The 26,761-nt window shown below is 41.7% G+C and overlaps 1 protein-coding gene across 1 annotated transcript in view; it reads right to left on the bottom strand.

Moving 5' to 3' along the window:
* RSPO3 (R-spondin 3) overlaps positions 1-26,761 on the bottom strand; it is a 56,994-nt gene continuing 30,233 nt past the window's right edge. The window contains exon 5 of the mRNA XM_028723346.2: positions 1-1,251. Within this exon, the coding sequence (XP_028579179.1) occupies positions 1,061-1,251 (191 nt within the window). The 3' untranslated portion in view covers positions 1-1,060. The remainder of the gene's footprint in view (positions 1,252-26,761) is intronic.

The raw sequence follows: 26,761 nt of genomic DNA on the forward strand, positions 1-26,761 counted from the left end.
TTCAGTAAAGTGGCCTTAGTTTATTAGATAGCACATTTCTAAAGAACATCTTTTTTTCTGTTTACAAAGCAGATTGTGTGATAGTGTTTAATTTTTTTAAAAAAATGAAAGGGCAAAAAAATCAACAGTGCAAAATGACATTATATTTACGTGGTCTGTCTTCTCTGTTCTTTATTCGCTCCGTGTTTTGTTCGTTCGTTTGCTTTCCTGCAAATATGATTTGTCAGTCACTGGAAGGTTTGAAATGCTGATTTAAGTTACACAGAGTTACAAAAGAAGAAGGATAGAACGGCACACCTTGTATAATCATGGTTTAGACCAGAAACTATTGTGCTGTCCTGCGGATAGGAGCGCTGTATAGCTAAGCGCTATTGCTTGTTCTTCAGAAAAAGAGTCTCTGGTGTGTTTAATGTGGCTTCTTCCTCCCCTGCTTTACCCCCTTGGCTTTCAGAGCCCTGAAACTGTTCAGCCAGGAGTTTCTCACGTGAGTCTGGGATGAAAACCAGGGAACCACCAGGTAGCTGAGTTCTGATAAGAATGTGCAGCATCAAAGCTTAGATTCCCAACACCTCTTAACAGATTTCCTCTTTCTCCGGACTCTTATGTAGCATATATAATTATGCACAAAGGGATACTGTATATTTTACTTAGATATCTCTTGCTTCATAAACAATAGATTGAAAAAATATTTTACAAAGGAAAAAGACTTTCCCCCCGCAGATGTCATTCAATATATTGCTATACCTTATACCATATTGATAATTATATACAAAACTTTTAAATTGCCTCTTAGAGATGCATGGAAGCATATAATATAACAGTTTGAAAGTATCCCATTTAAAGGGTTTTTCTTTTACTTAAAAAGAATCTTGGCTCATGTCAGTCTCTTGAATAAACTATGACTGCATGAAGAATATAATAGGAATTATTTGGAATGTCATTTAAGATTTAAGAATAACTGGAAATATTGTCCATTTGTGGCTTAATTGGGGAGCACCAGCCTCAGAGAACTGGTGGAAATAGCAGCAGCAAAAGTCTTAAACAGTGGTGTAAAGGCGATTTAGTGTACAGTGCTGGTGGCTACTGGTTTCTGCTGTTTATCCTGTGCTCTTCTTTTCTTCAACTGTGTTTTACTTTTGTTGTCCCGTTCTCGGTTTTGTCTTCTAGATTCTCGGCCACTGTTTTCCTGCCTGTTTTCCTTGCTTTCTTCTGTCTTTGGCTTTTTTCTTCTTTCCTCTCTGCTTCTTCTTCCTACAGCAAAAAGCAACAAGACGATTCTTTAAAACATATATTCACTTTTCTTCAGAGGTTGTTGTTATTCCTTCCCCCACCCTTTAACTCTGCATTTCTACAAATGTGAACAGTAACTGGAAGCACACACCACTTCAAACTCTTGGCTTAATCATGACACCGTTACTCCAATACACAAAATGCACCCATTTCTTTTTTAAGTATTTCACACTTCATAGACATTTTGGTGATCATTCTTGTAAAAAATTCCTTCTAGGATTGCTCCAGTTGCTCTCCAATAGGAGTTATTCTATAGCCTGCAGCCGCCATATCAGTAAAAATAAATTAGACATAATAAATGGCAATGTGCTAGAATTCAACATGACTTTGCTGCATACATTTTAACCATTAGTAATGTCCTATAGCATTACTTTATTTTCCATAAAGTATTTGTATATATTCTGCTAGGAAGAAATATAAATCAGCTGGTGGCAACTGGATTTCAAAAGTGTGTGCCCATTTGTAGGTTTGAGACACCTGCATCTACAAATATGTGGGGAAAGAAATATGTAAATGAAACTAAGTTGGATTTCAGTATTAGAAGTATTATTTGTAATGCAACAATTAAGGTGGATAACAAACAATTCCTGTGGTTCTGAATGTCACAAATTGCATTGGTTTAGGTGAAGTAGCAATAAAATCCACTAAGGGGCACCATTGAGCTTTCTGAACCCATCTTTTGCAGTCTGCTCAGAGAGAATAGGATTCCTTCCAATGTGAAAAGAAAAAAACTCATCCTCTTGTGCAGAAGTCAGGGGTTAAAACAGGAAGGAGAGTGAAGAGCACTATTATCCTGGGTGTATACATTATATATGTTCTTTTTCTTTCAACCACACTGGTGCTCTGTGAATCAATCTGGTTTACCACACTGAGAGGATACAGGAAGATATCACTCACACAGTCAGCTGTGGTATTCAGCTGCAGAAATGTCAATATAAAACAACTAACAGTGCAACCCTGTATTTGACTTTTCAGAAGTAGGTCCCATTGACTTCAATGGGAATTACTCCCAGTCCAATGTGCTGTGGTATTACTGCTTAACCCACAGAAAGAAACAAGAGTGGGAATTGTGATCAAAAACTGTGAACCAGAGATGCAGATTCTTATTAACAATTGCAAGAAGGTGCTGAATGTTTGTATAAATGAAGTCTACTCTTTCACCTGCTGAACCTGTGTATAGTGTATTTTTGGTTTCTATGGAAGCCGCCCAGAGTGGCTGGGGAAACCCAGCCAGATGGGCAGGGTACAAATAATAAATTATTATTATTATAACCTTGCACACTGAATTATGCATGGAATGCAAAGGCGGTAGGGGACCCAATAAAGTGAAAGGTGTATAATTTAAAGCTCCATGAGCTTGTCCCACCTGGAATTACTGGCCTGCAGGTCCACCATGGTAGGAGGACAATGACAATAGTGCAAGGCTATGTGGGGAAAGCTTCGTTAAGGTGCACCCAGCTAGCAGTGCTTTTGTTGTTGCCTCTTTCCATAAATCAATTCAATATGGCTTAAGAAGGAAAGCATACAGATATATAACTCCAATTAACAATCCCCGATTGGGAAAATGCTCTGGAAGAGCCAGTGTCTCCCAAACCACTGATGCAATTCTTGTTTACTCCTGGGTCAACTTCAAGTCACCTATAGTCCATTAATGCAACGTTACGTAAATTCCTAGCTCCTTTCTCATTTCCAAGAAGCATGACCAATTTTTTGGAGAAGGGCCAACTTTCAAATACACTCAGACTGAACTCCACAGATGTCTGCCAAAAACATAATTTTAAGGACCCCTTCTCCCAAGGCTCCCATCCAGCACGAAAGTGATTGCATTTTCATTTGCCAGCCTTTTTTTAATCCATTCAAGGAACAGCACGATTCCCCAGTATTTCAGGTACTCAACAACTTGTGCCATTTCTAAAGGAAGAGAGTAAATGGGCCTGACCCCAACCTCAAAGAAGCTTTACCCTGGTTATAGGCTGGGATGAAATTATCTACTAGCAGAGTCCCACTGGCACTGGAAGCAGAATGAATACTGGCATTAGAACATGTGGCTTCCAAGTTATTATTACTAATGACATTTTTAGGTTAGGCTGAGCGAGTGAGAGTCTGGCCCAAGGTCACCCAGGCGAGTTTCATGGCCAAATGGGGATTTGAACTCAGGCCTCCCTTGGTCCTTGTCCAAGCACTACATCATGCTGTCTGTCAGCAGCCACACACTTCCACTCTTCCCTTGGGCTCAAGCACACAGCCGTATCATTTAAAGAGAGAGGTTTGAGCAGCAACAGGCTATCCCGTTGGTCCACCTTATGGCAAAGCATCCTTGCAGCCAGATTATTTGCACAAACACAATTTATGAAGCATACATGGCCTCTTAAGTCGTTCTGTTTTTATCCACTACAGTTTTAGGCCATGAGCTGCAGCCTGTAAGGTCAAAAGGGGTATGGAAGAGGAGAAAGGAGTGGAGAGAGGTGCTCTGTCAATTCTCTTCATTTAAGGCCTTATGCTAGTACACTCCTTCCACAATAAATTTAGACAAGTATAAATAAAATAAAAGAAGATCAGAGATAAGAAAGCAAATTTGATCTGAATAACTTTGTTTATGCTGCAATGCAGATAAGGAGAAAGAATTCACATCGGAACATCATTTTATATTGCAATGCAGAAGTATTCATTTTGTTTTTAAAAGGGCAGATAAACTTAATATTTACTTTTTAAAAAGATATTTCCTGGCCTTATTGTGAAAAAATTTGAATGACAGCATGAAAATTACTTGCTCTGGCAATGTTTGATTCAATACTTAACCTGGCCAAATCCACAAGATGCTCCTGAGACACTGTGGACCTTAAATAATTTTTAATTAGCTGAAGTTTGCTAAATGACCTCCCTCCAGAAGCTACTGTTGCTTACTATTGTTAATAGTATTCTTAAGCTAACACAAACATTTGAAAAGCTGTACTTTGTAGTCTGTTAACGAGTTCAACAGATCTAATGGCTTTAACTGTGTATTTACAAAATTTGCTTTATATACTTAGGGTAAATGTTGCATTTCCTTTCCAAAATCTTCACCATTAAGGTCAGCAGGATATTGTTCTGATAAAGATAATGCGTTCCTCTCCACATCACTTTTGGACATGGTGAAATCTTTCTATAAGAAATCAAAATTTTCTGCCAAGTGCTTAAAAGCATTGAAGCGGACAGTTAATCCTGCTACCAAAATGTAAAACACACACTTTCTGAAGTAGGCCTCTTCTGGAATATCATCTATGCCATTCATTTATTCCATGTTAGCAGTAGGTGTGCTGTGGTTATGCAGCCTTGCCCTCTTGTGCCTGACTCCATCACATCTATGGGAGAGTTTTATTTCTGTATTTAAGTTTGATGCAACCAGTTTGGCTTCATTCCACAGGCATTTCCAGTTGTTTTGAAGTTTTGTCAGCTCTGTGAAGAGAGTTTCTATGTTTGCTACTTCAATATCCAGTGTGGCATCTCTTATCTTGGATGACTTTGTTGCATATATCAATGCCAGCTAATATTTTGTGCCACATGACTGGCAGTAACACACAAGCAAAAGATGTCACATATTAAATCTCCATGGAATTCATTTCTCGTTTGGGCTGTCAAATTTAGTCCTAGGAAGTCTTCCAGTGCTAATTTAATGATAGGCAAGGGAGCTGCAAATGACTTTACACATTCAACATGATCTGACCATCTTGTTTCAGACGTACCATGAAGAGAACAACCAACCAAGTTTTGTAGTAATTCCCACCACTTAGGACAGGAACTGAACAGGTGGTACACAGTTTGAATTGTTCTGGAAAAGGTTATGGCTACAGGTATGCATTCAGCAGCAACACTTCCACATAAGGTGAGTGTGATGTTTGTTATTGGTCTTCCAGCACTCTAACCTCTCCCATTAGATTCGTTTGCTCTTTTCTTTTTTCCTTTTCTTTTTGAGATTTTAGTTCAGCTAGTGGAGGCATTTGAGCAAACCAGAAACACAGATCTGATGCTGTATTATGTCAGAACTGCATGTTTAGTCTGCCCTTCGAGAAATAATCAGGAAAAGTTATACATGATAAGAGACAGATGCTTCTATCCTGGCAGATAATCTGAACTTATTCTAGAACAATATTACAGTGGGAGAGAGCACCCAAAGGAATAATTTGATTTCATGTTAAAAGGATTTGCAATCCAACCAATTTGTAATGAACAATGATACTGCTTCTCTTTGAACTCGCACTTAAAAATAACTGAAATAAACCAATGTGTAAATACATTGTGCACTATTTGAAATTTGTGAAACACTTTTCTTATGCTATTGGCCATCTATTTCCTTAGTTCCCAAAATCAGGGCTAGATGATTGTAAAGTCCAATGACCTTGCTTCAAGAGAGAATCAATCCACGCACCATTTGCCATTTGTCCTGTTGCGTTCTCCTCTCCACCACTTAACACATAACGTGGAATACCATATATCACAAGCAGAGAACAGAAGCAAATGGACTGCAACATAGCAAGAGACTTGTAGAACAGATGGTTCCATCCGACTCAGGCCAAACATATGCTACAAGGAAGAGGGGGCGGAGAGAGTTAAATATTTTCTAAACTACTTCCTGATACCAAATATGGGAGCAAAACCAGTGTAGGGAACTGAATGCACCCTTTTAGATCAGGTTTGAATAGCATTAGCCCACATAAGCACTGACAGCCATACCATATGTTTAAAGCACATCTTCCCCTGGAGAATCCTGAGAACTGTCGTTCTTGAAGGGCGACAGAAATTTCAGTTCTGTTAGGGGTAAACTACAGCTCCCAGAATTCCTTGTAGGGGGGGAGGCTATGTGCTTTAAATGTATGGTGATATGTGGAAAGAGTAATTTCTGAAAGCTTCCATTTCTCTGTCCAGGAACATTTATTGACTCAATTTCATACTGTATTACCTGCCAACAGAATGTCACTATGAGATGAATGAAACAATAAAGCTGAAAAATAAATGAATGCTCCCCCTTCGTGTAGTGGTTCATCCCTTTCTGGCTTTGACCCCAGGCTGTTCATGCACCGGGAGGGGGGGGGTCTGAAGGATGGAAGTCTGCTGAAGATGTGCAAGCTGTCTTCATACACTGTAGCCCTGAATAGTCAGGGTTCCAACCCACAGGGGCAGCCTGCTTGCACTTGACAGGTGCACCTCCTTCTGAACTTTCCCCAGCTATGGACAGCATCAGAGAGCGGTCAGAAGAAGCCAGGTGACACCAGGAATGGGCCTAAAAGGTGTGACCCTGTAGCCCCTTTATCTTGTGAAGGGGGCTGTAATCAAATCAAATCAAATTGCAGAACTCCAAGCAATTGCCACACTTCCTTGAGTCCATTAGCACATGCAGATCTGGGCATCTCTGATGTGGAGAAGAGGGGTTTTTTCTGTTTGAATGGGCTCTGAATCTCCCCAACCATCACTACCCTTTAGCTGTATATAAACTGTAGGTCTTATTTAGCGAAACTGCTTTGAAGCGATTGGTTGCTACAGCTGACACCAAAAATGCTAGCAGAGAGAATCACTGGGGACATTAATGGGATTTGTTGAAGGACTCAATATAGTGGAATTAATTCACATTATTATTCAGTTTGTGCTTAGGCTTCAAAAGGTAAAAAGGTAAAGGTACCCCTGCCCGTACGGGCCAGTCTTGACAGACTCTAGGGTTGTGCGCCCATCTCACTCAAGAGGCCGGGGGCCAGCGCTGTCCGGAGACACTTCTGGGTCACGTGGCCAGCGTGACAAAGCTGCATCTGGCGAGCCAGAGCCGCACACAGAAACGCCGTTTACCTTCCCGCTAGTAAGCGGTCCCTATTTATCTACTTGCACCCGGGGGTGCTTTCGAACTGCTAGGTTGGCAGGCGCTGGGACCGAACAACGGGAGCGCACCCCGCCGCGGGGATTCGAACCGCCGACCTTTCGATCGGCAAGCCCTAGGCGCTGAGGCTTTTACCCACAGCGCCACCCGCGTCCAAAAGGTAGTAGACCACCAAATGCTGCCGTGTAGTGATGGAATGAGACAGCATATGCTGAACTGAATACAAAGCATTGGTGGCAGCAACATTTAGATGTTGAGTTTCAGAAATAAAAGGGCAGCCAGGTACCATGGTTAAGGTAAGATGTGGTGTAACCTACATAGATTTGTTCTGGTTACCAGAGGAAAAGTCAGTATACTTTTTTGGCATTTCTCAAACATAATGAGTTTGATCCTGTGTATTGGAGTGGAGTTTCCACCTTAGCTCCTGGAGTGAAAGCAGAACTGAAAAAGGGAATAGGTTGCATCCTTTCTGAGCTAAAATCTTGTGCAGAGAAGCAGCCATCACTACGGCCCTCTATTCCACAGTTGTCTGTAATATGTGAAGTGGCACTTAACTATCTATGCTTCATCAATTTTCTCACTAGCTGCTGTTCATTTGTTCCATTCATAAACCTGGCAACTGCGTGAATCTCCTGCACAGCATACCCCCTTTCTACTGCTCCGTAAACTGAAGTTGGTTTTAAACATCAGCAAAACCATGTAAATGAGATCCATGTTCTATATTGATTTCACTCTGCACTGTGCCAGCAGCCCTTAGCAATCAAAATCATGATACTGTGAATTAAGGTTGTTTCCTCTGATGGGAATATAAATGCAAACTACAAACTTCTACATGTAGGTTCTATCCAGTTTCACTTTTGCAAGAATGTAGCAAGTTTATTCTTTTCCAAATCCCCCAAAAGAATGAGCAGTGAATTTATGGTTGTTTGTAGTGCCATAGCTTTTACAGAAACTGAAATTAGCAGCCAACTGTTTATAAAGAGACAGGGAAAATGTGAAGGATTAATGCTCTGATTCATTCATGTGGAGACAGAAGCTGCATCTTCATTTTATTCAATAGATGCCGCTGTGGGGTTTTTAACAATATGTTTACCAGTTTGTTATCCAGTCGTGCTCTTACAAGAGCCCCAAAGCATCACAATGACTCTCTAACATTTTTGTATTTTAATAGTGCATTTGATCCCAAGTCACTCTGCTTGTGTAGCATATTATGGGCTGGGAAGTTCATCACTTGGTGATTAGCTATTTAGGACAGGTTTGTTGTTGTTTTTTAAAGCACTTATTCACAAAGCATAAACTATGTGATTCCTTGGCACAATATGTAATGCTGCCAACCAACTTAGATGGTTTTGAAGGAGAGTTAAAAATTCATAGGATGATAGGGCTGTCATTGGATATTAATCATTACAGCTATAAGGTGTCTGGAGCAGGAGAAGTAGTGTGTCTCTGAATCCCAGTTGCTGGGTTATTAGGGTGGGAGAGGGTTAGGTACCCTTACTCTTCTGAGGGACAGACCCCCTGGAAGAATGCCTTCCATGAGATCTCTGGATCACACAGTTGCTAGTTTCAGATGTAACTGCTGTGGTGTTATGCAAGCAGAAATCACACCACAATGTATGACTGGACTTCATATAGCCTTTTTGAAGAAGAAGAAGAAGAAGAAGAAGAAGAAGAAGAAGAAGAAGAAGGAGATTCACGAAGGATAAAATGATCAATGGCTATTAGCTATGGTATCTAAAGTGAAATCTTTGTGTTCACAGGAAGCATGCCCTGGATTACACATGTTAGGGACAAGCAACACCTTTATTAAGTCCTACTAGTAAGCTTCCTACACACCCTGGCTAGCCATCACTGGAGACAGAATGCCAGACTAGCATTATGACTTGACCTAACAAGACAATTGTTTTGTTCTTTCCACTAGTACCATTTAGTGAAGTACCTGAATTGGTTCTTCTCACACTAATGCCCGGGGGGGGGGATCACAGCTCCCACATGAAAACAACCATTCCACAAATGCATCTGTAAATGTATCTGAAAATGCTTTATTTTGGGTGGCAGAGGGGACAGGACATTAGTGGTTGAGGATTTGGATGTAAAAACTAGTGTGTGGTGTGTTTTTTAAGCCACTACTGGGGCCAATTAGTCACACAGGCAATATGACAAGCCCCCGTATGATTTATTTGCGTGTCTGATAATATTGGCCTGTGATCGTAATAAATAATTCATTCACAACCCCCTGATGGTTTGTGGTCTTGAGGGTTAATTTGATGAAAAGAGGAGTCAACTGCAGTTGGGCTGATCGTTGGCAACTCTTTGGTTGAAGATGCTGAGAGGCAGGGTAGGAGAATCCAAAGGTTCAGGCAAAGAGGGATTCATTGGTATGATCACTGCAGATTGACTGGTATGCCAGTCTGTTCTTGAGACTGGAACATTTTATCAGAACTGGAACCAAGTTCAGTTGAAGGGTAGTTAATAAGGGATTTATTGAACCAGAGCTTTGTAGTGCAGTGGTTAGAGTAATAGACTAGGGAGCCCCAGTTCAAAACCCTACTCAGCAATGAAGTGCAATGGGTAATATTGGACTATTCACTATATTTTAGCATGACCTACCTTAGAGGGCTGCTATAAAGATAAAATTGGGTGGCCGTGGTGGGAGGACATCTTGAGTTTATTGAAGGAAGGCAGGATACAAATGTAATCAACAAATGTAATAAATCAGGCATTCAGGCATTGGACTGGAAAGCCAAGAGACCTAAATTCCAATGCTGTCTTTTCTATCACTGCTTTGACTGTGTGTGTGTGTACCACATCTGCAAAGCAGGGGTAACATTTGAGTATTAAAAACTACCATTACTGTAGATGCTTTGGCAAAAGTTTGAATTCTTCAGTACATGGGTAAGTCAGTAGAATGGGCCTTTTCTGTTGTACGTTCCTGTCTATGGCGCCAAGGAGGCCAGTCTGGTGCCAACTTTCTCATTGTTTCGACCTTAGCCAAATGCATTCTTGTTTTCTCAGGCATATGCGCTGCATCAGTGATTTGATGTTTTTAATATGTTTATGTATTTTTATTATTGTAAATCACCCCAGAACTTTTCACAGTGGACAGCAATATATAAACGTAATAAAGCTAAACCTTGGAATACTTTGGTAAATTCTTCAAACAGTGCCCTGTATGATGAACTCATAATAAAGAACAAGCAGAGCACCTTTTCTGGATTGCACTGCATTGTGCAGATTTTGGTATTCCAGCACTTGGATCCCACACTGGCAATTTCTCCCTTCTCCAGTCGTCTGTCCCACTAATGAAGTCAATTCCTTGGAGTTTAAACTAAATCCTTCTGGTTTTGCAATGCACATTTCTACTTAAGCAATAAACAGCTGTCATCTGCCATTCATTAATATTAATTATAAATGGTTGCTAGCTCAGAGGATCCAAGTCCAGCAGCTGAGATTTTTCCGCAATCTGACCTTAAGAGTTTTGAAAGGGTTCTGCTAAGAGGGAGCCTTATACTCCAAGCCAACAGTAAGTAGAGGTTGAAGAACACAGCATGCAATCCATGTAATCAGTAGAAATGAAGGGGAGACAGAAAGAATAGGAGAGACCACCAGGAGATTTCTTTAAATGTTTAAACATCTTACTTAGCCTTTTGTGTTGGCTTAAAAGCAAAAAGAGACATTGTCCATAATGATGGTGCACCATCCATTTCATGTTCCTGTGAATGAAAGCTTGTGCAAATTAAAGGTTGTTCATCTCATGTTTCAGGAATGTAGCATTGTGTTTTATGCTGGAAGCCTGTTTTTGTTTTAAACCGAATCCCTCAGATGATGACAAATAGAAAGCAAACCATCTGAAGAAATTCTAAGCCAAGGCATTGATATACCTGAATATCTTTATACTGAGGCTACTTATGTCCATAGACAAAAACTTTTGGGCAGTGTGTGTTTGTGTGTGTATATAAAATTTATCCACTCACCTTATCTATCTTTTATTTACCCATACACCTGTACAGATGCATAGGTGAGTGCCAGCTAACCTAAGCAGATATGCCACAACAGAAAAAATAGATGAGTCTAAATAAAACAATGGAAAAACAGATGGAAAAATAAAACTTTATGAGCAGAGATGTGACTGCATTTCAGTACCAATGAAGGTTTCCTTCTCTTAAATGCTGTTCAGTTCTACAGATGCCTGCTTCTCAGTCCCAGTTGTTCTGCCAGTTTTCTAATTCTTCACAATGTATATTCACAATGTATATTCCCCCCCAAAAAACTCCTGTTTTGAGTGATTATGAATATTCAGCCCAGCTCAGGTCTAAATCTGCCTTGAGACAAATGTGTATTGCATACAACTGAATGCACATTTCTTAGTCAGATCCTGCAGGGACACACATGCACACTCCAGTCTGTCTATTGAGAGAAACTACATTATCTATCATTGCATACTTCTAGGAGAAGTATGCCATTTATCCCAGAGCTGATTATTCTACTGCTTTTCTTGGACTGTGGTTATGTAGCCATCTTAGGCACACGTGAACTGGTACCTGTCCTGTTACTGGTAATAAAAAATATTCTTTGTCCCCTCTCCCACCACCCCACCTGCTTGAAAAAAATGTTTTCAAAAGGATAATTTTATTTTTGAAATATATTTTTGTGCATCTGTAGAAGCAGAGTCCCTCACCCTTTATATATTAGTCCAGCATAGGCGCAAAAACATAAAACTCATGTTTTTAAAGAAATGCACATAAAATGAAGAATTACTTCCATTTTAATTCAGTCTGAGACGATACACAAACCCAAACCAAAACTGCTATTTACTTCAATCCTGGATGTCTTTCCCCCGCCCCCTCTAATATGTGCTTTAGTTTAGCTGCACGTAGTACCACAATAGCTTGATAAATGTGGTTTGTATTAGGCAAGAGTCTAGACTAGATGATGATTTACCAGTCCCTTTTGGGCCTGATGTCAGTCCATTTCTCAAACAGTAACCATTTTTCTAATGCCTACGCTGTCTTGGACACTTTCTAGACCACTTCCTAATAAGTGGAACTGTCTGTGCCTTGCAAGCCTTCTCTTTGTAAAAACGTTGGTAAAGGTGATGCTTGGAATAGTTTGTCTGAGGGAAAGAGATGCCAGTGATTTTGTTCCACTTTGAAATCGGCCCATAAAGACTCCGGCTAGTAATAGTAAGTAAATACTACTGAATTCTGTGGTTAGCAGCGTCGTAACAGCGTTGCTATACATGGAAATATTCCATGGAAAAATAATTAAACAGTACTAAATTTTGCTTTCATTACATTTAAAAATGTTTCCTCCTCTGTGGCTGGCATTTCCAAAATGTTTTGCATACTTTGGCCGTGTTTTATTGGAGGTACTTATAAATTATTTCTCCTTCTCCTCGCTGCCCTTCCTTTCCCCTCCACTCACGATATTTTCAACATTCAAAGGCTGAAATGCCAGATCCAAGAAGAGAAGGAGCCAGGAGCAACTCCTCCACCCAGTCCGTCCAGTTCCTGGCCTTTCCACTATGTGTCAGTATTCTCTAGATAAACAGCAGTCACTTGGGGAGCGCAGGGGAAAGTAAGCTGCTTGTTTCTGTTGCAGCAGCAGGGCGAACTGCTTGTTTAGAATAGTCCTGGGAAAGATGCCAGGCGAAGGAGAGCTGGGTGCATGGAAGGGTCTGGTGGAGCAGACTGGTTCTTGGTGCAAACATGATGCGCGAATGTATGGTTTTGTTTTGCCTCAAGTGACGAAAACCCACGCAGTCTCCTCTATGTGACACTAAACTGGCTTAAAGCCAAGTTGCCTGGCATGATCAACATGACGCTGGATCATCAACAGAGCTTCCCACCCCCCAAAAAAGAAAATCTTATTCCTCACTCATTTGTTCTAAAAGTAGATAAAACATAATTAATAGTATATTGTTCTTCCATATTCCTCCATATCCATAACCATTTGTTCATATTCTTTCTGAAGAAAAGATGCTAACAGTGGATACAGAAACTAACGGAGTATGCACAAATGGCAAAACTTACTGGAAGAATAAGAAATCAAGACAACAAACTTTTTAGAAAAGAATGGAAGTGGTGTGGGTGTGGGTGTGTGAATAAAAGAATAAGTTAAGACAATTTGGAGTATGCAGGAAAGGACGAAAATAAATGTAAAGAACTGCAAAAAGGGGAAAGGGGGTCAAAATTGAAAATGTTAAAACTTGGCAAAATAATGGTTGTAATGTATATAAATGAAAATTACAAATAATTTTTTTAAAAAAATAAGATAAAATGCTGCAAACAAGCAGTGAACTTCTGGGTAAACGGAGACAAAGGCATACTTTTAAGTTGTTTTAAACTGTTTTCAGTATTGAGTAATATTGTTTTTTTAATATCCATGTTGTATTTTAATTGTTGCGACCTACCCTGGGATCTTTGGATGAAAGGTGGGGGGGGAGGGTAATAATAATAATAATAATAATAATAATAATAATAATAATAATAGGAAGGGTGGATAAGCCCTTTGCCAGACACATGAGTGTCAGAAGGTGGTACTATTTACCATTTAAGTTTCATGCCTTGAATTGTGAATTTCTAGATGAGTATCCTGAATCAGTCAACTAGTTTTTTAGTACTAAAAGTTGGTTAAAATACTTATTTATGAAATCTAATGCATTCATCAACTCCTGAAGGGGGAAAAATGTGTATTATGAGAATCCCGAAATGTGGCAGTCAGTCAAACATAAGAACAAAATAAAATATATGAAACCCTTGAAAGTTGTCTTATGCAGTCCTTTCTTATTTTTTCTCTGCCTTGAATGCTGTCCGCAGTATTACACATTTGGGGTTTCTTGGTTTGTAAGGCTCTATTTCCACATTACTGGAGTGGCACTGAGGTCCCAAGCCATGTCAGAAGACGCTTGAGTGAAGCATTTCCCATATGGTTTGGTATAAATTTAAACCACATAAATAGAACCACCTGAAAACGAGCAGTTCCACTAACAGGAATGTACTAACCCACAAGACAGCTACTTCCCACACCATTCACACAACTTGAGGATTAGGTCTATCTCCAAATATCAAGCTTATCAGCTTCACTATAAAAGTATTGCAAAGGTGAGGGGGGAGAGGTTAACATACCCATCAATTAGAGTTTGATGTGATAATTATGTAAATTAGCAATTAAAAACATCTTAAATTAACTACAGTGATCCAGCTCATTACATTTTGCCTACGTGGCCCTCAGCATTTAAAAAGCTGCTAGCCACTGATGAAGGGCAGTATTTAGAATGTTGAAATCAGAGCTCTGAATAATAAAAAGTTCATAAAAGTGTACATTGATTAATTTATTTTGCTTAGCAGTTTGGGAAAAAGTAGCTATTATATGGTCAATTCTTTATTTTTTTTAAAAAATGTTTTCTCTGGTTGCAGAGTACAAGAGTGTTCAACATATGCTTTAAAGTTTCAAAATGATTTATAATCTGGTTAATAAAGTTGTTTACTTGCATTAAGTCCAACACATTTTCAGCACAAGCTTCAGAGGAGGGGGGAAGCCTGCCAAGTGACCCCTCTGCTACATCTTTGCCTGTTTGAGGAGTTAAGAAGCAGAGAGAACAACTGGGGGGAGAAAGAGGTGAGCTTTCTGCTAATGCAATGAGCAACCAAGCACCACTCTGAGACCCTTGGGAAACTGACTTTTGTCCATATATGGATCAGATGCAGAATGTGTGATAGAACTGGTACAGAAATGCTAGAAAGGAGATATTCGGCTCTTTCTTCAACTTGGGCTCCAGTATTCATCCTCCTTGTTCATACGACATGGTAAGCCAAACTAGGGCTTACCAAGACGATGCGAATGTGTGGGCTCCTGAAGAGAAGCTTGCAGCCACGTTGCTCCTCCTGCCCATTCCTCTTGCTGGCCTGCTATGCTAAAGTAAGCCATGGCTTGGCTTAGCATGTAGTCCGTGGTTAAGCTCTGACCTCACTAACCATGAGCAGTAGTCAAGGTTTGTTCTTGGCTACAGTTTGTGGTTAGTGGGGATAAAGCTTAACCATGAGTCCCAGTTTGGACATGCTGAACCAAGTCTTGGCTTAGCCCAATAAACCACAACAGTCAAAAGGAGAAAAGCAGCTGTAAACCTCTCTCTTGGAGCCCGTGCATTCTTACTAAGCCATGGTTTGGTTTATCGTGTTGTGCAAACTAGCTAACTACACCCCACAAAAACCCTGTTGCAGCACACTGCAAACCCCAATGCACTGTTTGTGTATAGGTGACTCAAGTGTGTTACAGATTTTCTGTTACAGATGGTCTGTGTTACAGATTTTCTCAGGCATTTTTCATTTAGTATACTGCTAGCTGCTGAAGAATTGATGCTTTTGAATTATGGTGCTGGAGGAGACTCTTGAGAGTCCCATGAACTGCAAGACAATCAAACCTCTCCATTCTTAAGGAAATCAGCCCTGAGTGCTCACTGGAAGGACAGATCATGAAGCTGAGGCTCCAATACTTTGGCCACCTCATGAGAAGAGAAGACTCCCTGGAAAAGACCCTGATGTTGGGAAAGATGGAGGGCACAAGGAGAAGGGGACGACAGAGGACGAGATGGTTGGACAGTGTTCTCGAAGCTGCCAGCATGAGTTTGACCAAACTGCAGGAGGCAGTGGAAGACAGAAGTGCCTGGCGTGCTCTGGTCCATGGGGTCACGAAGAGTCGGACACGACTAAACGACTAAACAACAACAACAGCTGGGGTAGGAACCACAGTTCAGCAACAGAGAGCATCTGCTTTGCATGAAGAAGGTTCCAGGTTCAATCCTTGACATCTTAGGTAGCAAGCAGTGGCAGCTGGTGAGGTGGCTTTGCTATGCCTGCAGCCGCTGCCTGACAATCAAGAGAGGAAAGGAATTCCCAGTTGTACCTTAAGAGATGGGAGGTGGTAGTGGAGGCAGAAGCAGCCTGGATCTGCGCTGGGATATCATATCAGCAACCATGTGCTCGGATGGCTTTGGCTATGGCATCCTCCCTCTTCACTTCCACAACCTCCCAGTGCTGCGATGCACCTTATACACAAAGATTTATGTCCCATCTCTTTTACCAGTCAGTAATAACAAAGTATGGAAATGAATCCCATGGTACTCCTTGATTGCTACAGAATGGTTACTGGTGAATCACCTCACTGGCCACCATTGGTAAATAAAAAGGATGTGGAAAGTACTGTCTCCTCGAGTGAACAAACTAATGTACTGACTCTGTTGACACCAATAAAAATATTCCTTCCTGATGCAAATAGCAGCTGTGGAAGATTTGGCGGGGGTGAACATGGCAGGGAGGAAAAGAGTTAAACTCCTTCCACAACCTCTACAGTTCTGCTTCTGCTAGAACCGTCTGTGACTGATATTTACTGTTTTTTAGGTATGCATCTTAACCCAGGGGTAGCAAACACGGTGCCCTCCAGATGTTTCCGGACTCTGTCTCCTATCAGATCCAGCCAACATGGCTAATGGGCAAGGATGATAGGAGCTGTAGTCCAACAACATCTTGAGGGGGCACTACATTCACTATCCCTGCCTTAACCACATTCACGTAATTAACTTCATGTCTAGCTTGTCCCTAAGGCAGCTGCTTATGCTAATGGAGAAGGGTGGTAAGGATTATCTCTCATGCTTCCCCTCTGATGGTTGTATTTAAGTCATCATAGCTGAAGCCAATCTGTCACAATACGATTATAACTGGGAGCCTGCAACTGAGCTCTCAGGAGTACTCAAAATGAAGCAGAAATGTGCTACCTTAGGAGGGGGGGGGGAATTGCTGCAAGGAAGAAAGGGGGGGAATAAAAGAGGATTTGCTGGCAGAAAAAAACCATTAAAAATAAACAGCCAAACCCTTCACAGGATTTTCATAATTATAGTAGTAGCTTGGAGTCACAGAATCCAAGTTATGATGACCCAGCAGCGTATGCAAAATGTCAACACTGAGATACGGTAATTAGCTTCATGTTAATTCTGAAGCCTCAGCAGCCTGGGGAATAACCACAAAGAAAGGGCATTAACCGTAACCACATTGGTGTCATTCACATGCTGTTGCTAGAGGATCGTGCTGGCGTGATACGCCTCAGCTGCAAGAGTCTCAGCATCTGCTCCAAGTTCCTCAAGGCAACATGTTTTTGATGTGGGGACAGGGAAAGAAGTAGACTGGGAGTGAAATGCTTTGCCTTCCTCCATACACATGTTTCATATTTTGGATACTAGAGGCAGGTTATCCTCCACTGCAGGTTACAATTTTGTTACTACCCCATAGGAATGGGAAGAGGCTTTGTAGCTCTGAGCTGCACCTAACTCTTTGCCATCCAAGACTGCTGCTGCACTATGCACTGTACACTCCTGATACACTAGAATAATCCAGGGCAATGCTGCATTCTGTCCACACACCCTTTTCCAATACAGGGAATACTGGCCATAGCTGTCAAGTGTCCCTTATTTGAAGGGACAGTCCCTTATTCCAGCGCCATGTCTCGATGCTGTCCCTTATTGATGGATGTCCCTTAAATGTTGTCCCTTAAATTTCAAAGGAAGCAGCTCCTCTCCCTCCCTCCCTGCCAGCCAGGGAGGAGGGAGGCTCCAACTGTGTTGCTTGGCTGTGTTGCTCACCCAATAAGAAGTCTAAGAATGACTGGGGGGGGTAGAGCTTGCATGCCTTGTGTGTGGCTAGTTAATGCAAGCTGAGGGGGGTTTTGAATGCTGGGTGCCATTTTGTTGCACGTGCTGCTGCAAACTTTGCAGTGCAAAGCCAGGCTGGGGAGCCAACTTAAGTTGTGGGTGCATAGGCCTTGTGGTGCATGTGATTCAGATTCTAGTCAGTTGAACCTCTGGTTACAAAGTTGGTTGGACAGTGTTCTCAAAGCTACCAGCATGAGTTTGACCAGACTGCAGGAGGACAGGAAGACTGGAGTGCCTGGAACAGGTGAGGCTGCAGGTCCCTTATTTTGGCTGCTGGTCCCTTATTGTCAAATCTGTAAGTTGACAGCTATGATACTGGGCTAGAGCAAAACAGTGGCAGAGAATATTGCCAAAAATATTTTGTGCTAGTAGTAAATAAAGTATATAAAGACAAGACCACAGCATACATTTGAAGCACATCCAACATACATTTAAAGCTCATTATTTTCTACAAAGAATTCTCGGAACTGTAGTTTATTAAGGGTCCTGGGACTTGTGGGTCTATGAGGGGTAAACTGCAGATCCCAGGATTTGGGGGTGGGGGGGAATGTCTTGTGCTTTTAATATACGTTGAATGCACTTCAAGTGCATGATGTGGATCTTCCCTAAATGCCAAATGGAGATGTTATAATTAAGATGCTGAAATCATACTGCCAAATGAAAGTGCATCTTAGTTATATGAACTGAATTGTGTTGATGAAAGGTTTTGCACAATCCCTTTTATGTTTTAAAATCTTGGACAGCTGTGGGTCATATCCAGTTCTGGCTATTCACTCACTCAACTTATGCCACTTTGGGTTGAAACAACCTTATCCCTACTGAGATCAGTAGCCCATCTAATTCGGTATTGTCTCCTCTGTCTGGCAGCAGCTGTCTGAGGGTTCAGCCAAGGACACCTTCACAAACTCTTCTGGAGTTGCTGGGGACTAACATGGTCTCTTTTGCATGGAAAACTACATTTGAAGTAGAACAGCCTAGGTTGCCAAAGATACTAAACCCTTGTACAACATTCTGCTGGGAAGGGAAGGGCAGAGAAAGGAGCAGCAGGCATAGTTGCTTGAGATCCTTCAGTGCAGAGAGAGAGATGGACCCTTCTTTGCTTAGTAAGAGGTGCCCAATAAAGGCTGCATATATTTACAAAAGAGAGAAACACACCGTCACATAATCCACAACTGAAGGCTGATCCTGAGAATAGGCTTCAGAACATTCTGTAAGTATAGAAATGCCTATACTGCCCTTCCAAAGAAATTTCCAAGACAGATTACATTAAAAGAAGAAAAATCTAATTAAAATACAAGTACAGGCAGCGACCATTTTGCTCGCGTCCAATTGATGCACTGCTGCTGATGCATGGGTCTTTTTGGACTTGGAAGAGGGCAGAACAGGGGCGGAACAAGGTGGAACGCAATGGGATGGGCTTATGCATGCTCTAGCACAGAGCAAAATGGTTGCTCCAGATAAAGGCAATCAGCAGGGCTAAAATTATTTAGAAGTCATGGTGGCTGAAGACTGCCCTTTCCTGGCACCAAAAGGACAACAAAGTAGGCACCAGGCATACTTTCCTGGAGAAAGCACACCATAGTTGTGTTGCCATCACTGAGAAGGTCCTCTTCCAGATACCAACCCACCTCACCTCACAGGGTGGCACCCACAGAAGGCCCTTATTTACCTGGTAAACTGTCAGAGGGCACTTTGAGACTGAGTGGGGGTAGAATCCTGCTGAAATTCCTTCTTCTAACTTAATCTATATAAGGTGCATGAATGTGCTCCTCTTTTGCCGCTGGCCACCGTAGTTATGTCTTCATCACCATGCTGGGATCTGATAGGAAACTGCAAGAGGAAGATGCCTAGGTTCTGATGAGGGCTCTCTTCTTGAACCTGGGGCAACCTCTTGCAATGTTTCTAGTCAATGGTTCCCAAAACGCCTATGTGAGTCCTCAGCTGTTGAATCACAGCTTTTAAAAAAAGCAACCTTAGCTTGTTCCCTTTGGTTATACTAATAATAAAACAATGTAAAATAATACTAAAAGCCAAAAATACCCTCTGTAAAAGAGAAGCCATTTCTTATCTACAAAAGATATCCAAACCTGCAGACATGACATGCCGTATTTTTCCGTGTATAACATGCCCTCATGTATAAGACGACCCCTATTTTTGGGGAATCCAGTTTAAGAAAATGGGGGAAGATGGCCCAGAGTTGTTGAGTTTTTTTGGGGGGGGTGTGCCAAAAATCACTCACCAGACTGACAAATGCTGCCAATTGCACGCATCACAGAAGCCATAAACCAGCAGCTGGCAAGCACACGCCCAACTGACGCAGCAGCAGCCAATCCACAGCAGCCATTGCCACAGCCACCAATCACCAACCCAATTGACGCAGCGGCAGCCAATCCAAAGCAGCCCTTGCCGCAGCCTCCAATCACCCACCCTATCACTGCTGACAAGCTCCTGCTCGCGGCTGCAACTAATCGCCCGTCCCCCTCAGCACTATCCATGTATAAGATGACCCCTGATTTTGAACACTATTTTAGAGTAAAAAAACCACCTCGTCTTACACATGGAAAAGTGTGGTAATCATATTGGTAGGTAGGAATGAAAGAGCTTCCAGAATAATATTGCAGCATGCTCACAGCAAACATACTTAAAAACTATATAACAGAAATTTTCAGACACATTTATGAATGTTTCTGAAACTCACTATAAATTCATGAATTCAAATCATACCGCCAACATAAATTTTGGTTGGTAAAAGACTGTTCAGTGGTAACACCAAAATACTTCGATGGAAGCCAAAGTCAGTGGGACTTGATTGCTTTGGATTATTATCAGAAGTACTCTGGTTTAACTTTTTTGCATATGTATGTCAGCCTGTAAAATATTTTGTACCTCTTTCATATTCAGCCTAACCTATGCCTAGTTAGGATATTTATTCAGAAGTCTGTCTGACATCCGAGCAAGGCATCTTATTCCAGGGCACATGTGCACAGAATTGAAAACTCTTTCTCTTTTAATAAACTGCATTATGCTGCTTCTGTTGTTTTTCTCTGGAGCAGTTTCACAGAATGTTAATTGAATCTTTGCTCATAAACAAAGAAAAGTGAACAGAGATGAACTCTGCAACAACGTGTCCCACAGGAACGCTAAATGAGCAGCCCACTTTTCTTTGCAACTCATTGCATTTCACTGATGTCCGAATCTGTGTGGTATGAGAGTGGGCGTAAATAAGAGGAATTTAATTGCTTAATTCTTTGAGCCTGCTGGTATTGTGTTACATTGTCTTCATCTAAAACCACAGCAACACTAACACTGAGGAATGGCTTTGTGAATTTTAGCTAAACAGTGTTCTAGGAAATCTACTGAAAGCCCAACAGGACGTCCGACTGGACTCTGTATATACAAGACTCAACTGCATATTTATCAGATCCGGTCTACAAATATGTTGGATGCACTACATGGACACATATACTAATTAGGGATGGATGAACTGATCTGAAAAAATAAATAAAACTATTAGATCTGGCCAAAATTTTGGCCTTCCTCTCTTCAAAACCAAATGAAATCTTTATATGAATTCAAATGTTTGACATAACTTAAGGCATTAAAAAAAAAAAAATCCCTTCCCAGACCCTCCAAGTGTCCCTATTTTCCAGGGACGTCCCTGGTTTAGAGAAGCCATCCCGGTTTGTCCCACTTTTCCTTAGGACATCCCTATTTTCATTGGAGAAATGTTGGAGGTTATGGAGTTATCTGACCCCTGAGCCATCTGAAGGCAATCCTGTATAGGAAAGGGTTGTTTTTTTAATGTTTAATGTTTTATTATGTTTTTATATATGTTGGAAGCTGCCCAGAGTGGCTGGGGAAACCAGTAAGATGTGTGGGGGATAAATAGTAAAATTATAATTATGGAATGGGATGTCCCTATTTTCAGCAGAGAGATGTTGGAGGGTATGCCTTCCATCATCAGATCACTCAAATATGTGGGTTTGCAAACTGTGTCCCCAGGATTGCTTGGAAATATATCTGTAGTTCCTCAGTGGGAAAGGCAAGAATAGTAGGCAAGCTTTCATGAAAGACATCTTGTTCACCTTTGAAGATTTTCCACTTTGGCTGGGTGTGTTCCAGACTTTGCTCCCAGATTCAGTTCACATAAGGTTAAAGATGAGTCCTAGCAGGGCTGACCAGTACAATGCATGTGGCCTAAAATATGATCCAGAACTATCTGCAATGCATAAAGAACCCTTGGCAGACAAGTAAATGTGAAAAGTTTCCCAAAGATATTTCAAAAGTCTGTGGCTTTGAATAAAGCCTCTTCCAATTAAAAGTGTTCCAACTGAATCCCTGTGGGCTACATATGGGCAAAAGATGAACCATATGTAGGAAGCAGGTGCATGTTGACACCTCTATCCAGCTACAGTGGTGCCTCGCAAGACGAAATTAATTCGTTCCGCGAGTTTTTTCATCTTGCGATTTTTTCGTCTTGCGAAGCACAGTTTCGGAAAAGTTTTGGAAAAGCTTCAAAAATCACCAAAGTCTTCAAAAACCTCAAAAAACGCTACCACACCGCGTGCTATGAGTTGCTCCTCGAAGTCAAGTCGCAACTGTATTAATGGTTTTAAGAAAAAGGAAACAAACTTGCAAGACGTTTCCGTCTTGCGAAGCAAGCCCATATGGAAAATCGTCTTGCGAAGCAACTAAAAAAACCAAAAACCCTTTCGTCTTGTGAGGCATTCGTCTTGCGAGGTACCACTGTATATATCTATAACCACTCATGGCCAATGGAAGAGGACAATAGTCACATTTGCACTAGGCTGCCCCTTTTTGCCCATCCTTTCACACCATCTCTGAACTATCCTGAAGTGGATCTGCTGGATTCTATAGCCATTAATGTCAAGTGAAATATTTCACTACAGCTTATTATATTTTAGAAGTTTATCATCTCATATTCTCTTAAAGTTCCCCAATAGTACCTAACAAAAGGGTATTGATAATTGGACGTGTAGGCGTATCCCATAAAATAGATTCCTGGCTCATTCAGGTGAACAGACACATCATAAAAGGTGTGAATATGTAACACTGGTTTCTTGCAAACAACTTTGAAATTTACATGCTAGCCAGTAGAAACCAAGGCCATTTGCAAAAAGTGAAAATTGCTAATGTGCATTTATTTTTAGAAGTGAAAAATCAATGGAAAGTTAATGGAGTCGTTAAATAGCAAATACTTCCTTAGCGTATCTAGAATACCTCTGGAAATCACATTAATATAATGAGCTGTTGGGATCCCTTTAGAATTGTGCATATCAAACCAGTTTGCAGCATGCAAGTCACTAAGTGGGGCAGGAAGGATAAAGCAATGAAAAAGAACTAAAAGGTACTGTGGTTTAGTAGAAAAGAGATCAGACGAACAGGAAGGCACATAAAACTTTTACAGGGTGTGGTCCACAAATCAACTGTGCTGTACAGCACTGCAGTACACAGCACTGTGTTCTGCTGATTACTCTTCCTTTTCTCCCTTATTATAACCAGGCACAACAAGGATCCAGATACCACATGGCCCAGCATTCATAAAACAGCCTTCGACACTAACTGTGAGTGGTGGAAGCTGTTGCAATGACCCTTGGCAGGCCTGGCCATCTTCTGATCCACAACTGCTCTGTTATATCATAGCTGTGGGCTGGGTTGTGTCCCCACTCTGACTTAAACTTTTGAGTTTTCTGAGACCTGGCTTGCTGCTAACAGTCTTCTACGTTAATACATATTGACACCAGGGAGGCACCTTCACTGTATTCTTTTGGGTGCCTGTTAAAGACATTTTGTTTAGGCAAACCTCCCCATATACTGTAAGTAGAATGTTGATGTGTCTTTTAACATATTTTATCACTGATTTTGATTTTTTAAAAAAATGTTTTAAATAGTTGCTTTTAACCATCTTTACCAATAATTTTATTGTTTTATTCTTTTTGTAAACTGCTTTAAGTTTTTTTAAAACAATCAAGAGGTGTGTAAATTTTATGAAATAAATAAATGCAAAACAACACAAGACAGAATTTAAAAAATTACTAAGACAAAAAACCCCACCTTTTTAAAAACACATAACACACAAAGGGATATTTTCATGAAAGCACCACTCTAAAGAAAAAAAGAGTTTCACCAAACGACTATATAGGACATGCAGCAGTCAATTCAATTGGCTATAGTTAGCAACATCTACATATGACCTAGGAAAGTAGGGGTAGCAACCAAAACAGGTGGATACATGGGAAGGACAGGAGAGGACCATGCTTACACCAAATCCCATATTTCTTCAGACCTCAAATATGTTTTCAACAATGGCGAAACTTTAGGCGATCACAGAGTTGGGATAACAACAATTCCATCTATAAAACTCATTTCAGGGTTACACCTACTGCCCACTGCCCCATCCACATCATTACAACAGAATATAGGATATGGCATAACTATGTTGCGTGTTGAGTTCCGCAGTGCCACCCCCCAAAAATTCACACAGCACACGTTAATTTTTGTTTAAGGTTTTTGGCATAATTTTTGGCCACAACTTTATTTAAATACAGAAAATGTGAGTGGTTGCTTAGGCATTGGTTATGACTATCTGTCCTTGCCCCCCAAGGACAGAGCTGGCACTTCCGGGCACCACCGGAAGCCAGCGTGGGAAACAAGTATTGGGGAGAAATGAGGCTGGGAAATTGCAGTCCAACACCTCTCACCCTCATGTTCCGGTGGGGCTTGCACGGCCCAAGCCCGGCTCCACAGACAAGGACGAAAGAATAGCAAGCCCCTGGATTCCTTTAACGGAATTCCCATTCGCATCATTTGGAGGGATAGGCACCTTACCCCTCCAAGCACCAATTTAACCAATGCCTAACCGCCAACCTTACAAGTTGTGACCATTTGCTACGTAGTAGGCAAAAACCAAATGGCAACAGCCAATCAACCAAATGGCAAAATTCCTACCAGGCCCCCGCTCAAAGGCGAACGACCCCATGACAGGCATAGCAAGGTCAAATGAACCCAAGAACCACCCTATAAAAGGGAGGGGGGCGGGTGATCCGATGCAAAACGGCCAAGAGGAAGTCCCCTAGTCTAGCTCCTCAATTTATAGACTCTAACCCATCCTCCAATTTTGCAACACCCAAAATTCCCCAGCAACCCATTTAACCCTTTTCCGGCTTGGGTTCCCAAATTTGCCTAGTCATGATAGTGGCCTGCTCCCCAACCGCAACACGTGCTCTCTGCTAGTGAGAACACGCTCTCTCAATCACAACCCATAAGACTTGTCTATAAACTCCCCAACAAAAGCCATAACTCAGATGACAAAGCATTTGGCATGGGCTATATCTCTCTGGCCTCACATATCATGAACACTTAGAGCACACAAAGAAGAATTCTGGCAATGGAATCCATAGAGAAAGGGCACTTTACATACAAAGGGAGCACTTGGCACAAACAGCTAGACCTCTCATGACACGCAAATAGATGGCTGCCACTACTATTTGGCAAAGGGAAAGTGATAAATGATTAGGCCAGCTATCTAGTGTGGCTAGTCTACCAGGCAAAATGGCAGGGGAGGGTTGATCACAATGGTTGCCAAAAGGGCTGGTTGGTCTATACATGAATTAGGCTACCGTCTCACATAGCACACCTTGATTAGCACAGAAACGACTCTCTCTCTGGGACACTGTGTGTTGGGAACTCTCTTCCAGGAGGTGATCCTCTCCCAGATTAAACCAGAAACCTCCTGCATGTAACATCTGAGCTGTTCCACAGAGCTAGGCCTCCTTCTGCAGCCATGGTCATCCTGGTTTATGTATTGGTCATATTGCAGCTGAGACATTTCTCCATGAATGTCATATTACGTATCTGCCTTCAGTTGACTGCTGTGGCTGAAGAAGTTGGGTGCTTCTTTGTGGAGTTTGTGGTGTGACCCAAAGTCCTGGCAGCTTCCTATTGTTTATCTCTGACATGATTGCTGCTGGCTAGAAATGCCAAAGCTGAGTGGGACTTCTTGGCATTCCCTATGGTGGGCCTTGAAATCCAACCTGTTTGCATGCCCCATGCCCTATGCACTGAGTTTTGGGGAAGCTATCCCACAGGGGGTATGTTTGTGGCTTTCTTTGCTGCACGCCCCAGTTTTCTGCCTGGCAAAAAGCTCCTTTCTCCCCACTTTCCACAGAAAGACTTCTGAACTCTTTCGGCAGGCCTCCATCCAAAACATCTACTGTATAGGGAGGCTGTGTCCTATACAACTTTGTTTCCTTTGTGGTATGCAGTCGAAAAGCTTCAAATGTGGGTGGTGTGACTCAAACCCCTTCCTGCGAGGCTTTTATGGTCCTGCTGTTGACTCAGCAGTGAGAGCTTGTGGAGTGCAGGAGTGGGGATGTTGCTGTGGCATCATGGAGGGGGGAGGCTGGCAAGCTTTCCCTGTGACTGAATGCATTGTTTCCATCTACAGTATATCTGGCCATCATGAAGGCAATGCCATAATGTTGTCACATTCACTCCATGACACTGCCGCAACATCCCTGCGCCAGTCAATATTGGGGGGGGGGGGGTTGTAAGCAGTGCTCCTATGCACATAGTGGTTGTCACTGTTGTTCCATTCTGTTCTTTGGGGAGTTGTGTGTTTTCTTCCTCCTGTTCTGGATCAGGAAAGGATATGGCAGGCACTGTCCTGCTGCTGCAGCGGCTTATATCCTCCCTGTACCCCACGCCATCCGGCATAATTGGACCATACTTGGAGTAACGGCTTGCTTGGTTAGTCATCGTATTCAGCTACTCACAACTTGTAAACACTGTAGCTAATATTGCATTCAGAATATCTAGCTATTCTCTAGTCTTCCTCTGCCAGACTGTTTAAACAGTGACTTAACTCCAAGTGTCACAACTGAGGAATGGCATAATGGCATAAATGA

This window comes from Podarcis muralis, chromosome 3 (assembly GCF_964188315.1).
Source record: "Podarcis muralis chromosome 3, rPodMur119.hap1.1, whole genome shotgun sequence".
Classification (NCBI taxonomy): domain Eukaryota; kingdom Metazoa; phylum Chordata; class Lepidosauria; order Squamata; family Lacertidae; genus Podarcis; species Podarcis muralis.